This window comes from Peromyscus leucopus, chromosome 2 (assembly GCF_004664715.2).
Source record: "Peromyscus leucopus breed LL Stock chromosome 2, UCI_PerLeu_2.1, whole genome shotgun sequence".
Taxonomy (NCBI): Eukaryota; Metazoa; Chordata; class Mammalia; order Rodentia; family Cricetidae; genus Peromyscus; species Peromyscus leucopus.
In genome coordinates this window covers 136678000-136692455 of record NC_051064.1, presented here as the reverse complement: position 1 = coordinate 136692455, position 14456 = coordinate 136678000, and the positions used below count along the sequence as shown (strand labels likewise).

The 14456-nt window shown below is 50.9% G+C and overlaps 1 protein-coding gene across 3 annotated transcripts in view; it reads right to left on the bottom strand.

Moving 5' to 3' along the window:
* The window catches only part of Myom3 (myomesin 3), a 55286-nt gene that overhangs the window by 25708 nt on the left and 15122 nt on the right, over positions 1-14456 (bottom strand). For all 3 annotated transcript variants that reach the window (XR_005090934.1, XM_037203071.1, XM_028875247.2), the window contains exons 10-15: positions 12335-12496; positions 10972-11113; positions 10060-10259; positions 8746-8799; positions 8254-8381; positions 2816-2999 (exon numbers count right to left, since the gene is read on the bottom strand). Coding sequence is in view for 2 of the 3 variants with exons in the window: in XM_037203071.1 (XP_037058966.1) it covers positions 2816-2999; positions 8254-8381; positions 8746-8799; positions 10060-10259; positions 10972-11113; positions 12335-12496 (870 nt within the window). In the remaining variant the exon portion in view is untranslated. The remainder of the gene's footprint in view (positions 1-2815; positions 3000-8253; positions 8382-8745; positions 8800-10059; positions 10260-10971; positions 11114-12334; positions 12497-14456) is intronic.

Below are 14456 nucleotides of genomic sequence, written 5' to 3'. Positions count from 1 at the left end.
AGAGGGCACAGAGTTATGGTTCTGACAGGTGTGTGTGGGGGGAGGAGCATGGGGGGGGTGGTGACTTGGGAGGACTTCCCCAGCAGTCAAGGCAGTGGCTAGGTTCCTGACCTGCTACAGGGCTCTGGGACCATCCACGCTGAGTGTGCCTGATACCCATTCTCCTGTCCTACAGCACCTTGTTCCTCACTCAAGCACTAAGGCCATCTACACCAATCTCAGTCAGTCCTTCTCCCTCCCCTCCCTCCCTCCCTCCCTCCCTCCCTCCCTCCCTCCCTCCCTCCCTCCCTCCTTCCTTTGCTCCTTCCCTCTCTCTATTCCTCCCACCCTGTTCCAATTTGAACAGCTTTCCCCAGGCTTAACTTCAATCTTAAAAACAAAACAAAACAAACAAAAACAGAAATAAAAAACAAAACAAAACAAAACAAAAAAACCCCAAACAACAACAACAGCAACTTGATTTTCTTTTCTTGAAAATTCTATACTGATTCTCATGGTTCCCAAAGATGAAGTTGCTTGAGTTGGGACTCCCATGATTTGCTAAATGGATGGACAGATGGTTGTTTGTATGTATATATGGAGGTGTACAAGCATGTATAGGTGGATGAATGGATGGTTGATGTGTGTGTGTGTGTATGTGTGTGTGTGTGTGTGTGTGTGTGTGTGTGTGTGTGTGTATGGTTGGATATGTGTGTGCCTATGGGTGGGTGGGAGCTCTGATGAATGAGTGGGTGGGTAGAAGCTGATAACTCTCATGCTTATTACAGCGACCTCCAGAGGAGGAATCATGGGAAGAAGGGCATTTCCTATGGGCTTCCGGTTGTGGAATGTTACTTTACCTATGTGAAGGTATGCTACATTTGTTTCTGCTGCCTTTGTTAACTGTGTAAAGATGTGTCACATTTATTTCACCTTGCCTGCCTAAGCCACCTGATTGGTCTAATTAAAAGCTGAATGGCCAATAGCTAGGCAGGAGAGGGATAGGAGGGGCTGGTGGGCAGAGACAATAAGTAGGAGGAGAATCTAGGCTTGAGAGAGAAGAGAAGGAGAGACACTCATCTGGGGCCAGAAGCCAGGCAGCCTCCAGCCGGCCATGGAGACAGCAGGAAAGTAAGACAGACAGAAAGGTAGAAAGATTAAAAAAAAGAAAAACCCTAGAGGCAAATTGTAGATAAAGAGAAACAGATTAAAATAAGAGATAGCTAAGGCTGAGCATTTATAACTAATAAGCCTCCACATCGTGACTTGGGAGCTGGTTGGTGGCCCGAAAGAAAAAGCCTGGCACAGCCTCCCTCCTTTCTTTTCTTCTCTCTTTCCTTGCTTTTCTCTCTTGTTTTTTTCTTTTCATTTTGTACAGTAAAATCTACTTTCATAATACAAAGAAATGCCTCTTGTTTTTTTCTTCCTTCTCAATTCTTTTTTTTTTTTTTTTTTTTGGTTTTTCGAGACAGGGTTTCTCTGTGTAGCTTTGCGCCTTTCCTGGAACTCACTTGGTAGCCCAGGCTGGCCTCAAACTCACAGAGATCCGCCTGGCTCTGCCTCCCGAGTGCTGGGATTAAAGGCGTGCGCCACCAACGCCTGGCTCAATTCTTTCTTTTTTCTGAATTGTACCAGTGTCTTGTTCTCAGGCTGGTCTAGAGGCTGTGGGCATCTAATCACAAACCATTCACTGGCAAAGCCCAGAATCAAAGTGAAATGTCCATCAGACTAGAATCAAAAACACCAGTTGCCCACCAGCCCATTCACATGTGCCATGTATATACATACTGTAGTGGTTTTTAAATAAGAATGGCCCCTATAGGCTCATCTATTTGAATGCTTGGTCACCGGGGAGTGAAACTGTTTTAAAGGATTAGAAGGATTAGGAGGTGTGGCCTTGTTCGAGGAAGTGTGTCACGGGGGTGGGGGTGAGGGGTAGGGGAGTGGCCTTTGAGGTTTCAAAAGCCCATACTAGACCCAGCCCCCCCCCCCCATGTCTGCCTGTGTGCTGCCATGCTTCCCGCCATTGTGATAATGGATTACCATTGAAACTGTAAGCAAGCCCCCAATTAAAAGCTTTTTTAAAGTTGCCTTGGTCATGGCGTCTCTTCACAGCAATAGAACAGTGGCTCACTCTCTCACTCTCTCTCTCTCTCTTTCTCTCTCTCTCTGTGTCACACACACACACACACACACACACACACACACACACACACACACATATACATAAATTTTTGAAGCAGGGCAAATCCAGGGCTACTCCGTGGAGCCCTCAGATCCTCTCGGAGAGCAGAGATCCTCAGAAGGCAGAGGCTTTGAAAGAATAGGGGCCTTGAGAAATTGGGGTGGGATGGAACTCCCATGGAGGAGCTCAGGAGGAGTCAAAAGTTGGGGGGACAGTCACCAGGAGCCCCAGAACCATCAGTGTGGCAAGTGAGAGCACCAGGTCTGCCTGGAGAGGCAGTTCTCACATGGGACTGTCTGGCCACTTGTGGAGGAAGTAGGGGCCTGCACAGGAAGTCCACCCATTTAAGAGGCTCAGGACACCTTCACAACTGTGAGATGCTTCCTCATGCTCACACCTGTGCTAAACCCAGCTGGTGACTGTCCACTGTGAATCACTGATCTGGGGGAAACACCCATCCCTCCCCAGGTCTGTTGCCCAGAGAAATGCAATTTCTGTTAACTCAAAACCTTGCAGACTGGAGGTTATGTTATGTTGCTTTTCAGCTTCAGTGACAGGGAAATGCTCCTTGCTGAAGCCAGAGTTCCAATCCCAGGAATGACAACCTGAATAGCCTGCCTTTTCCCTCCATGGAGCAGCATCACTTGGTACCTGGCTTGCCCTTCAGGGCAATGGGCTCACTGGGTTCCGAGGGATCGCTCATGCCATACTGGTTCAAGGCTCGCACTCTGAAGACGTACGATTTTCCTTTCTCCAAGTCCAGGAGGGCGAATCTCGGGGACTTGATGGGTGTTTCTGAGCTGATGGCTTCCCAGGTTCCACTGCCTATGATGGACTGGGGAGCAAGAAGGATTGGGGTAGGTTCAGTGGCTGCTGGAGCCTGGTTGTGGGCTGGGCCCTTCCCCTGAAGGCTCTCAGAGCAGCTGACTGCAGCTGGGATGAACTCCTGGGTACCTGATCTCTCCTCCTCGCTCTGATGTCTGCTGAGCCCCTCACGGGAGGTGTGGCCAGTACTAACTGTGGGTTCCGATGTGGCTCACACAACGCTAATGGCATCAATACCTGCAATCACTTGGGCCACAAAGCCAGTTGACCCCACCTTCAAAACACACCCAGGGTCCAATGTGAGCTCCCCACGACACCCTGGATCCAGGCCAGCTTCACCTGTTGCTTGAATTACTAACTAGTCTCACTGATGCCTCTCATTCTGACGTCAGCTTTTTGTTGTTACTTTTCTTTTCTTCCTTCCTCCTTCCCCCTTTCCTCTTTACTTCTTGCTATCTTTTTTTTTTTTTAAGATATATTTTATTATTTTGTGTGTGAGAGTACCCAGAGGCCAGCAGGGGGCACCCAATCCCTTGGAGCTGGAGTTACAGGTTTTGTGAAGAGCTGGGATCTGAACTCTGGTCTTCCCATGGAGCAGTCCAGATTCTTAACTGCTGAGCCGTTTTTCTAGCCCCTTTTGATCTGATTTGTTTGTTTGTTTGTTTGTTTGTTTGTTTGTTTGTTTTCGAGACAGGGTTTCTCTATGTAGCCCTGGCTGTCCCGGAACTCACTTTGTAGATCAGGCTGGCCTTGAATTCACAGAGATCTGCCTGCTTCTGCCTCTCAAGTGCTGGGATTAAAGGTGTGTGTCACCATGCCTGGCCCCCCTCTTTGTTTTTTGTTTTTGTTTTTTTTTTGGTTTTTTCGAGACAGGGTTTCTCTGTGTAGCTTTGCGCCTTTCCTGGAGCTCACTTGGTAGCCCAGGCTGGCCTCGAACTCACAGAGATCCACCTGGCTCTGCCTCCCGAGTGCTGGGATTAAAGGCATGCGCCACCAACGCCCGGCCCTCTTTGGTTTTTGAGACAAGGTCTCACGTAGCTCAGGCTGGTATAAAACTCATTCAAGGGCGGCCTTGAACTCTTGAATCCTCCTGCCACTGTCTTCTAAGTGCCGAGACTTTACAGGTGTGCACCGCCATGTCTGATGAGATTACAGGTGTGCACCACCATGTCTCGATGAGATTACAGGTGTGCACCCTCATGTCTGATGAGATTACAGGTGTGCACCACCATGTCTCGATTGAGATCACAGGTGTGCACCACCATGTCTGATGAGATCACAGGTGTGCACCACCATGTCTGATGAGATTACAGGTGTGCACCACCATGTCTGATGAGATCACAGGTGTGCACCACCATGTCTGATGAGATCACAGGTGTGCACCATCATGTCTCGATGAGATTACAGGTGTGCACCACCATGTCTGATGAGATTACAGGTGTGCACCACTATGTCTGATGAGATCACAGGTGTGCACCACCATGTCTTGATTGAGATTACAGGTGTGCACCATCATGTCTCGATGAGATTACAGGTGTGCACCACCATGTCTGATGAGATTACAGGTGTGCACCACCATGTCTGATGAGATTACAGGTGTGCACCACCATGTCTGATGAGATCACAGGTGTGCACCACCATGTCTGATGAGATCACAGGTGTGCACCATCATGTCTCGATGAGATTACAGGTGTGCACCACCATGTCTGATGAGATTACAGGTGTGCACCACTATGTCTGATGAGATCACAGGTGTGCACCACCATGTCTTGATTGAGATTACAGGTGTGCACCATCATGTCTCGATGAGATTACAGGTGTGCACCACCATGTCTGATGAGATTACAGGTGTGCACCACCATGTCTGATGAGATTACAGGTGTGCACCACCATGTCTGATGAGATTACAGGTGTGCACCATCATGTCTGATGAGATCATAGGTGTGCACCGCCATGTCTGATGAGATCACAGGTGTGCACCACCATGTCTGATGAGATTACAGGTGTGCACCACCATGTCTGATGAGATCACAGGTGTGCACCACCATGTCTGATGAGATCACAGGTGTGCACCACCATGTCTGATGAGATTACAGGTGTGCACCATGTCTGATGAGATTACAGGTGTGCACCATCATGTCTGATGAGATTACAGGTGTGCACCACCATGTCTGATTGAGATTACAGGTGTGCACCACCATGTCTCGATGAGATTACAGGTGTGCACCACTATGTCTCGATTGAGATTACAGGTGTGCACTACCATGTCTCGATGAGATTACAGGTGTGCACCATCATGTCTGATGAGATTACAGGTGTGCACCACCATGTCTCGATTGAGATTACAGGTGTGCACCATCATGTCTGATGAGATTACAGGTGTGCACCACCATGTCTTGATGAGATTACAGGTGTGCACCACCATGTCTCGCTCTGGTCTTTTCTTCAGTGACTGTCAGTGGGATCCTTTATAGCAACTGGCCCCTGTCTGCTCAGAACCCTTTCAAGCTCCTGTGTCCTGACCTGTTACAAGACACTTCCCTGTGACTTGCCGCTATCTGGCCACCATTCACTTTCCTTTCTCCAACTACATTATACCTAGGTCTTCCTGTTGCTCTCCAGAGGCCCAGGTCCTATCTCTGGGCCTTCGTACTTGCTGCAACCTGTATTAGGAATGTTCTGGAGTATTCTTGGCTCCTTATTTCCTTTAGGCTCTCACTAAGAACTCACCTTCTAGGGAGGCCTCCAGTTACTTTCTGTCTTGTTCCTTAGCAAGTCCCACTAGTCAATGAACTCTTGTCCTTAATTTTACAGCCCCAGCTTGTCTCTCAGGCCTCCTCACCTCACCATATCACCAGGGCCAGGATCGGTCCCTGCCCAGGGGAGAATGGATGACTAAATGAATTCTCAGGAAATGCAAGGTGGATGTTAATTTCCACACGGGGGAGGGAGCGTAGGTGTTGAGACTTTTTGATAACGTGTCTGAAGTCACCCATCAAGCAAGATGAGGATAGGGCACGCCAACTCGGGTGTGGGCGGCACCAGCCCAGCTCAGGCTCTGCTTTATCAGGGACTCAGAAGGCAACCACTGCTCCTGAGCTTCTGGGAAGATGGAGGGTAGAGCGCCACAGTGAGGACCTGCTGCCCCTGCCTCCCTGGCCCTTCTTCTCCAAGGCCCACATGACTGTCGGGGCCTAGAACCCACCAAAACTGACCGCAGTCATCAGTGGACACACGTGCAAATGTGTGCTGGGCTCCTCTCTGCACATTCAGAAGACACACACCTCAGACCTACACAGTGTGTGTTATTTATTATGTTATTATGTATCGTTATTATGAACATTGTACCAGACAAGAAACTGAGGCAGAGAAGGGTTAACACAAACAACATTGCCACTAATTTGCAGAAGCAGCCTTTGAGCCCAGGCAGCCCTTACTCCATAGCCCAGGAAACAAAGTTTCTCTTTTGTGCTTATGTTTGTGTGAGGGAATGATATGCCTAGGCATGGGTGCCTACGTGTGTGTGTACATGCATGCAGGTGTGGGTGTGTGTAGGCCAGATGTTGACACTGGACGACTTCCTCAATTGTTTTCCTCATTTTTTTTTTTTTTTTTTTTTTTTAGACGAGCTCTTACTGAACCTGGGGCTCACTCACTGGCTAGACTGACTGGCTAGCCAGCCCAGGGAGCCGCCTCCTAACTCTGCCTGCACCAGCACTGGGATTCCCAGAGCCACTGGCATGCATGGCTTTTATGTGAATGTGAATGCTGGGGATCCGAATGCAGTGAGTACCTGCCATCTTCTCAGTTCCACAAACTCTCAATTATCTGCAGCTCTCTATGCCAGAGAATGAAGGCTGTTTATCTGCGAGGTGAGATGAGGGTCTCTCTGGAGAATCAGAGGTAGTGAGCCCTCCCTGGACATTTTAAATTCATGGATTCAGCTAAGTCGTTATTGAAGCGGCTGTCCTCCCTTATAACAGGACTGACCCTAATAGGGCCATTTTTTTTTTTTCTTCCCCAGGGACCAGTTTGCTAAGACCTCTGCCCCATATTACCCTCCCATTCCATGTTGACTCATGTCTGCCTTCAATCAGACCCTCAGGAAGTATGTCCAGTCTGGTAGCTAATCAGGGTCCTACCCAGCCACAAGCAGGAATTGTTCTTGCTATTTTCAGTTAAACAGGCCCTTGACAGAGCAGACAGACCTCTGACAGAGCAGACAGACCCCTGACACAGCACACAGACCCCTGACACAGCACACAGACCCCTGACACAGCACACAGACCCCTGACACAGCACACAGACCCCGACACTGTAACCACAGTGGGTGACTAGACATCAGGAGCCAATCATAAAATGATTCCTGTACCAGGGTCTATATTCAATCGCTTCAAAGTACAGTTAACCACAGCTGGAATTCCCCTAGCTGTGCTTAAAAGGAGTCTGCAAGCTTCTCTTGGGGTCACCCTTAGCCTCTTTGTCAGATGGCTTGACCCCAGCATGCTGGAATTTTTTTTTTTTTTATTAAACACTCTTGCAGACTGCATATGTGACTGGTAGTCTTTTATGGGACTTCTCGAGGACCCTAACAGTTACGTCATCTATTAACTCAGACTCTGCCTTTGGGGAGGTGAGTGAGCTGCAGTTACGAGCTCTGGCTATGTGTAGTGTTCTCCCCAACCCCCCAAGGCAGACTGCCAATACAGGACGGAGGACACTGAGCCACAGCGAGCTTAGGAAACCGGTTCAGACCCAGACAGCAGAGCTTGGATTTGACTGGAGCCTATCATTGTTGTCTTCTGCTTGGACAAGAAAGAAGGGCCATCTTCCTTTCACCTCCTTCACAGGCTCCCCGGCTCCATCTCGGTCTCTAGGGAGGACCATTACTCAGGGCCCTGTCTGGTGAGTGTGAGCCTCACTTGCCACTCAGCACGAGTGCTGGGCCCTGGGTGTGGCCCTATGCCCTTGACCTGGAGGTGTGGAGGTGCCCAGGAAGCCAGCGGATCTCATTGTAGTTACAGCTGTCTGACCCTAGGGAGCACTATGTAATTACCTTGGCTTTCACCACAAAAAGGTCATTTAATCCATCCTCCTGCCTTAGAGTAAGGCTTAGCTCAGGCCTTTCCAGGCAGTAATTCCCATCTCTGAAGACCCCAAAGTTGTTCCTGGGTCTCTCCACATTCTGCACTGCCTCCACCCCAGATCCCATAGCTGCCTATGTCTTAGGCTATCCCGGGGCTGTTTCTCAGTCCCATCTGTACCTTTTCCAGAGAGTAAGTCAGTGGGGTTCTGCCATGGGGGCGTGGCTCCTCCCAGCTCAGAACTGCGTAGGCCTCTCTGATCTCGCTGGCGTGGACATTGGTTGGGGCTGAGGGAATGGTCACAGCATCTGGAATCCAGAGTCATCAAGAGAGAGATGAGTTTGCCCTCAGTGACCCCTAATCTCAGCCCTGCATTCCACAGAGGGTGCTAGGAGCATGGGGGTGGTGGTGGGTGGGGCAGAAGATTGTCCTAGCTCACCCAGCAAACCCAGACCCTGGTTCCCTGAGGCCCTGCCCAGGGTCTTCCTGGGAAGTCATTGATTCCACAGAGGCACAGCCAGGCACTCTATGGGGACACATGTTTGGTTTTTCTGAGTAGATCCTTCTAGACTCTGAACACAATAGCTTTCCTGTTCTGGCAGCCAATGAACACAAGTCCTGGAACTGTGAGGGGCTGGTTCCAGGGACAGAGCTGGAGAAGGTCACACATACCTTCAAAGTCACTCTTGCTGATGGTGATCTTGCTGCCCAGGTCATAGGGAATCTCTAGGAAGCAGGATGGGGCACAGGGGATTGGATCAGGAGTCAGCTAGTCACCTTTGGTTCTGTATCCTGCCTGATTCTGCTTGGCCTAGCAGCCCTGGCCATGCAGCTTCAGGAAGGGGCCTTCTGGGTCTTGCTTTCTTAGAGTCCCAAGTGGGCCCTGTTGTTCTTGGGGCAGATGGAGCCAGACACAGGAACCACATGCTTCAAGTTCATGGAGTTGGGGCAAACCCAAGGCATGGTGATTTCTAAGGGCTGGGAGAGCTGTGTCTCCAACACCCCCAGAGGTGGGGCTTGAGGGCAGGTGGTCACCTCCCTCAGACTGAGGGCACCTGAAGTAGCAGCTGTGATCAGAGCTTGGTCAGGTGTCTCTTAGGGATGGGTCTGGTGCCTTCCACCAGACCAGCTGTTTCTTCCCCCTCAGAGGAGGGGTTCCTAAAGACAGGACCATGCCTCCTCCACCAGACTAAGGATACTCAAGAATCAGACTATTGAGTTCTCATCAAACTAGGGCTGGCAGTATCTTCTTCTTCTTTTTCTTAATCTCAGACTCGGGGCTTCCTGGAGGTTGGGTGATGGTTAGTGTTAGATTGTCAATTTGACAGAATTTATAATCACCATGGAAACAAACCTCTGAGCATGTCTGTGAGGGAGTCAAATAAGGTGGAAAGACCTGTCCTAACTGTGTGTGTGATCATTCTTTTTTTAAAAAAAATTTTTATTTTATGTACACAGGTGTTTTGCCTGCATGTATGTCTGTGTGAGGGTGTCAGGTCCCCTGGAACTGGAGTTACAGACAGTTGTGAGCTGCCATGTGGCACCATTCTGTGGTGCACACCTTTAATCCCAGCACTCAGAAGGCAGAGGCAGGCGGATCTCTGTGAGTTCGAGGCCAGCCTGGGCTACCAAGTGAGTTCCAGGAAAGGCACAAAGCTACACAGAGAGACCCTGTCTCAAAAAACCAAAAAAAAAAAAAAAAAAAAAAAAAAAAAGAAGAAGAAATTGAGACCACCAATGGTGGCCGTCTCTCTCTGCTTCCTGACCATGAATACAATGTGACCAGCTGCTTTGTGCTCCCAGGGTCATGGCTCTCCCGCTGTGAGGGACTGTACCCTCAAACTGGGAGCCCAAACACTCTGTTTATTAGGTGTTTTACAGCAGCATTGACAACGGGCACCAGGTCACCTCTTTCCCATTGAGGCAGTCTATTCTGAGAGCCCTGACTGGGTCCCTCCAGGGTCCCCTCAGGATCTCCATACTCACCTGTCTTCCTCTGGGCTGCATCATGGTCACCCATGACAACCACTTCTGAGGCCTTGGAAGGGAGGCTGCTGCCGGCCTTGCTCATGGCTCGCACTCGGAATCGATAGCTCTGCCCTTCCATGAGGCCTTGGATCGGGCACCGACAGGTTCCCCCAGGGGCCATATGGCAGGGCACCCATTCCTCAGAATCACCCTGGCACCTGTGGAAACAGACCCTGGCTTTCAGCCCTTCATGTCTGAGCCCCTACAGGGGCTGTTTCCTGCACACAGGCCGCAGCTGCCTTCTGCCTATGCATGCCCTCTACTCCCACTTAGAAAGAGGCCTTGCCCCACCCTGGGCCTAGAGACCTTTCACCATCCACCGCCATGATGGAAAGGTCCAGTGCCTCTGGAGAGCTGTGTCCCCAACACCATGATGGGACCTTCACCCCCACTTCGATTTTGTCTTCCCCTGTCCCTGCATTCTTAGAGAGCTAGAAAACTGGCCCAGGCACACACAGCAGTCACCGCCCCCTCTTCTCTTAGGCCTGGTTTTCTCCTTAGCTCCGGCTTCAGCGTCCACAGCACATGAAGGAGGTAGGGAGTTCTGTGTCTGCACCCCTCCTTCCCCACTCTCAGTGTGTCCCCTTCTGGGGTCTGACCTAGCCACCAAATTCACAGGGACTCAGGCTTCAAAGTACGTAACGGTTTTGTCCCGGAATTCTAGCCATCACTGGGAAAGAGATTTGGAAAAATGGACACCTTGCACTGTCTCTAGGCTGTCTTACTGTTAGCCCCTTGCCCTGTTCTGAGAATCAGGGGTGAGACACCCAGCTTGGAGTTTGTTTTTCCCACCTCTTGCCCCGACCCCCACAACAAGCTGTTTGCCAGTATTCTGCCCAAGCGGCTTTGCCACACCAGAATGTAACTCACAGCTCGATGGAGTAACCAGTGATGATGCTGCCCCGGGTGTCACTGGGTGGGGCCCAGGTCAGGGTCAGGCAGTCTCTATGCACATTCAGACACCGGACATTTAGTGGGGAGCCTGGGACTCCTGGCTTCTCAGCTGCAGCATCTGAACCCCAGAGGGGGGGAGAAAGGACTTGTTAGGGAATATTATTTAAGGTGTGTTAGTTTTGTTTATGTTGCATTTGTTTAACTCTGTGAAGAAGCTGTGTTACTGTGCCTGTCTAACACACCTGATGGACTAATAAAGAGCTGAATGGCCAATAGCAAGGCAGGAGAAAGGATAGGCAGAGCTGTCAGGCAGAGAGAATTAAAAGAAGGCGAAATCTGAGCCAGACAGTGGTGGCGCACACCTTTAATCCCAGCACTCGGGAGGCAGAGCCAGGCAGATCTCTGTGAGTTCAAAGCCAGCCTGATCTACAGAGCGAGATCCAGGACAGCAAGGGCTACACAGAGAAACCCTGTCTTGAAAAAACAAAACAAAATAAAAAAAAAGGAATCTGGGAGGAAAGATCAAAGAAGTAGCCAGAGAAGGAGGAGGATTTACAGAAGTAAGAGAACAGGAAAAGTCCAGAGGCAAAAGATAGAGGACATAATTTAAGGAAAGCTGGCAAGAAACAAGCCAAGCTAAGGAGGGGGCATTTATAAGTAAGAATAAGTCTCCATGCGTGATTTGGAAGCCGGGTGGTGGCCCCCCCAAAAAAGAGCAAAAACAACCAACAACAAGGACTCATCCTCTGAGACCATTTGGCCCCTAGACCGCCCCCTACCCCCTGTCTGACCTCCTTTTCCCTGAGTCCTCCTGGGCCTGTTCTGACCTGGAGGACCAGTGACTGGGGGCTAACCTGGCCCCCGCTAGACAGATGCATCTGGGGGAGGGGCGACATGTCATTTATTAGGTGCCATTTTATACCAGGCATCTGAACAATCGATCTGTGAACTCCAGAGCAACGTCCGTTTTAGAGTTGAGGAACCGAGTCTCACAGAGGTAAAGCAATACATTCACAGACACCCGGCTCACAGAACCACCAAGCCAGGAGCTGAATACAGGCAGGGTTAAGACACCAGAAGCAGAAGTCAGTGACCAGAACCTTCCAACACTACAGAGCCCTCCCTCCTGGTCCCCACTGCGTCTCCTATTGAGGACTGTGGAGACTTGGTTGTGTCTCTTAGGATCCACAGGATGTTGCTACTGCAGGGACCCAACCCAGCTCCTCATCTTATAGCAGAGGAACCCAGGCTTTGAAGAGTGCAGGGGCCTTGGACAAAGTCTCCCCTGCCGAGCTGTGGTCTCTGGTTCCAGCTGCTCCTCTTGAGCACCACCCCTTACCTCTTATAAAGACGTAAGCACTCTGCTCCTGTGGCCCAAAGGGGGAGGAAACTCGGACCATGTAGAGCCCCTCATCCTCCTTGTAGGCGCAGGACACCCTCACGGAGGCCTGGCGGTCTGCGTAGAGCATCTGCCTGCGGCTTGAAGACCTCAGCAGCCTGCCTGTGGAGGGGAACATGGTCCAGTGTGAGCTCATGGGGGATCCTGGCCTCACCCAGGAGCTCACAGCAGCTTGGGGTTCTGGAGGCCCTGGCCAGGGGCAAGAGAGAGCTGGTGTGGCTCAAGGCTGAGGTCCAGGTTGATGGTGGAGGTAGATCGTGAGGGCTTTCAGAGATCTGTCAGTTCGGGCTCTGGACTTGCTTCTAAGATATTTGGAGGATGGGACCAGAGCTCAGGGAGGTTGGGGCTCAAGGAGAGGGTAAAGGATTAGGAAGATAATTAGCAGGTGAGGAACTAGTTCTGTGGGAAGAAGAGGGGAACCCTTCATGAGGGTTCTCATGGGGGACTCACTGGATGGAAGTAGTGATTTTTTTTTTTTTTTTTTTTTTTGAGATAAAGTCTCATGTAGCCTATGTATCCTTCAGACTTCTGATCCTCCTGCCTCTGCCTCCTGGGTGCTGGGACGACAGGCATATGCTTTCATGCCCTACTTATGTGGTCCTGGGAATGGAAGCCAGGGCTTCAGGCTTGGCAGGCAAGTCCCCTGTCAAAAGGGCTGCTTCTGCACTTTAATGTAGGAAGTGGACTGAGAGAGAGGGAGCTCAGTGAAGGGCCAGGGTCTCTCACAGTGAGGAGGGCAGAGGCCTGGGCAAGGGGGCAGAGGTCAGCAGAAGGACTGGGCGACCTGTGACTAGGACCTTGAGTGGGGCTCTCCGAGCAGCCTTCCCTGAGCTGCCTTAGAGGACAGTCCTTTCTTGTCTCCAGAGCTCCTCCTTCCTGTCTTCCTGTCAGCACTCTATTTTGAATGATGGACAGGTTTGGGAAAACACACAGGTCTTGTTATTGCAGCTGTCCCTCCTCCTCCACTCCACCCCCCAGCAGGTGCCTCCTCCCTGGGCTCAAGGCAAGGGCATGGGGAGGGAGGGAGGCTGTGTGTTCCTTGTTCTTAGGCTGCAGGCCTGGCCACAGTCAGGACCAGAGGCTCAACTGTCCCCTGTCCTCACAGAGCAGCCTGCTCTAGCCTTTCCCAGTCTGGAGCTCTTTATCTTGAACACACACACACACACACACACACACACACACACACACACACACAAGTGCATGCACTTGTACACATGTATGCACTCGTACATCATACACTGTCTTCAAAAAGCCTGGAATGAGCCACACAGCCTGTCTTACCCCCTGACCTTGGCCTCTGGTCCCTTTGTCTCAAATATCATTGCTCACTCCAGGGTCGGGGAGACACATGAGGCCAGTGCCTGATCACAGCCACCTGGGTAGACCTCACTGGCGGTGGCTCTGGTGGCTTCTCTGACATACAATTCCTGAAGGCCATGCTCGTCTCTACCCACTCCTGGACCTGAACTCAGAGTGGAGTCTTGGAGTCCAAAGTGGGGCAGATAGAAACAGAGAGGAGCTGGGGCAATCTGAGGCAGGATGATTTCTAAGGGCTGAGCGAACTGTGCCCTCAGCACCCCCAGAGATGGTGCTCTTCAGGGCAGACTGATTGCCTCCCTCAGACTGAGGGCACCTCAAGCAGCAGCCACGACCCTTCCCTGAACAGCTGTCTCCTAGGGATGGGTCTGGTACCTTCCATCAGACTAGCTGTTTCTTCCCCTCAGAGTAGGGATTCCTAAGGACAGCGCTGAGCCTCCTCCATCAGACTAAGGATGCTTAAGAATAAGACTGTGAGTTCAGGGTGTGCCTGTGGGGGATTCTCTTGATTGCATTCGTTGAGGTGGGAAGACCCATCCACAAGAGCAGCACTTTCCCTGACCGGGTCCTGGACTGTCTAGGGAAAGGGCGCCGAGCAGCAGCTAGCGTTCATCACTCACTGCTCTCTGCTTCCCTAGCTGTGGATGGGATGTGACCAGCCGCTTCATGTTCCTGCTGTCATGACTTCCCTGCCATGGTAGACTGTGCCCTTGAACCGTGAGCCGAAATAAGCCCTTTATCCCTC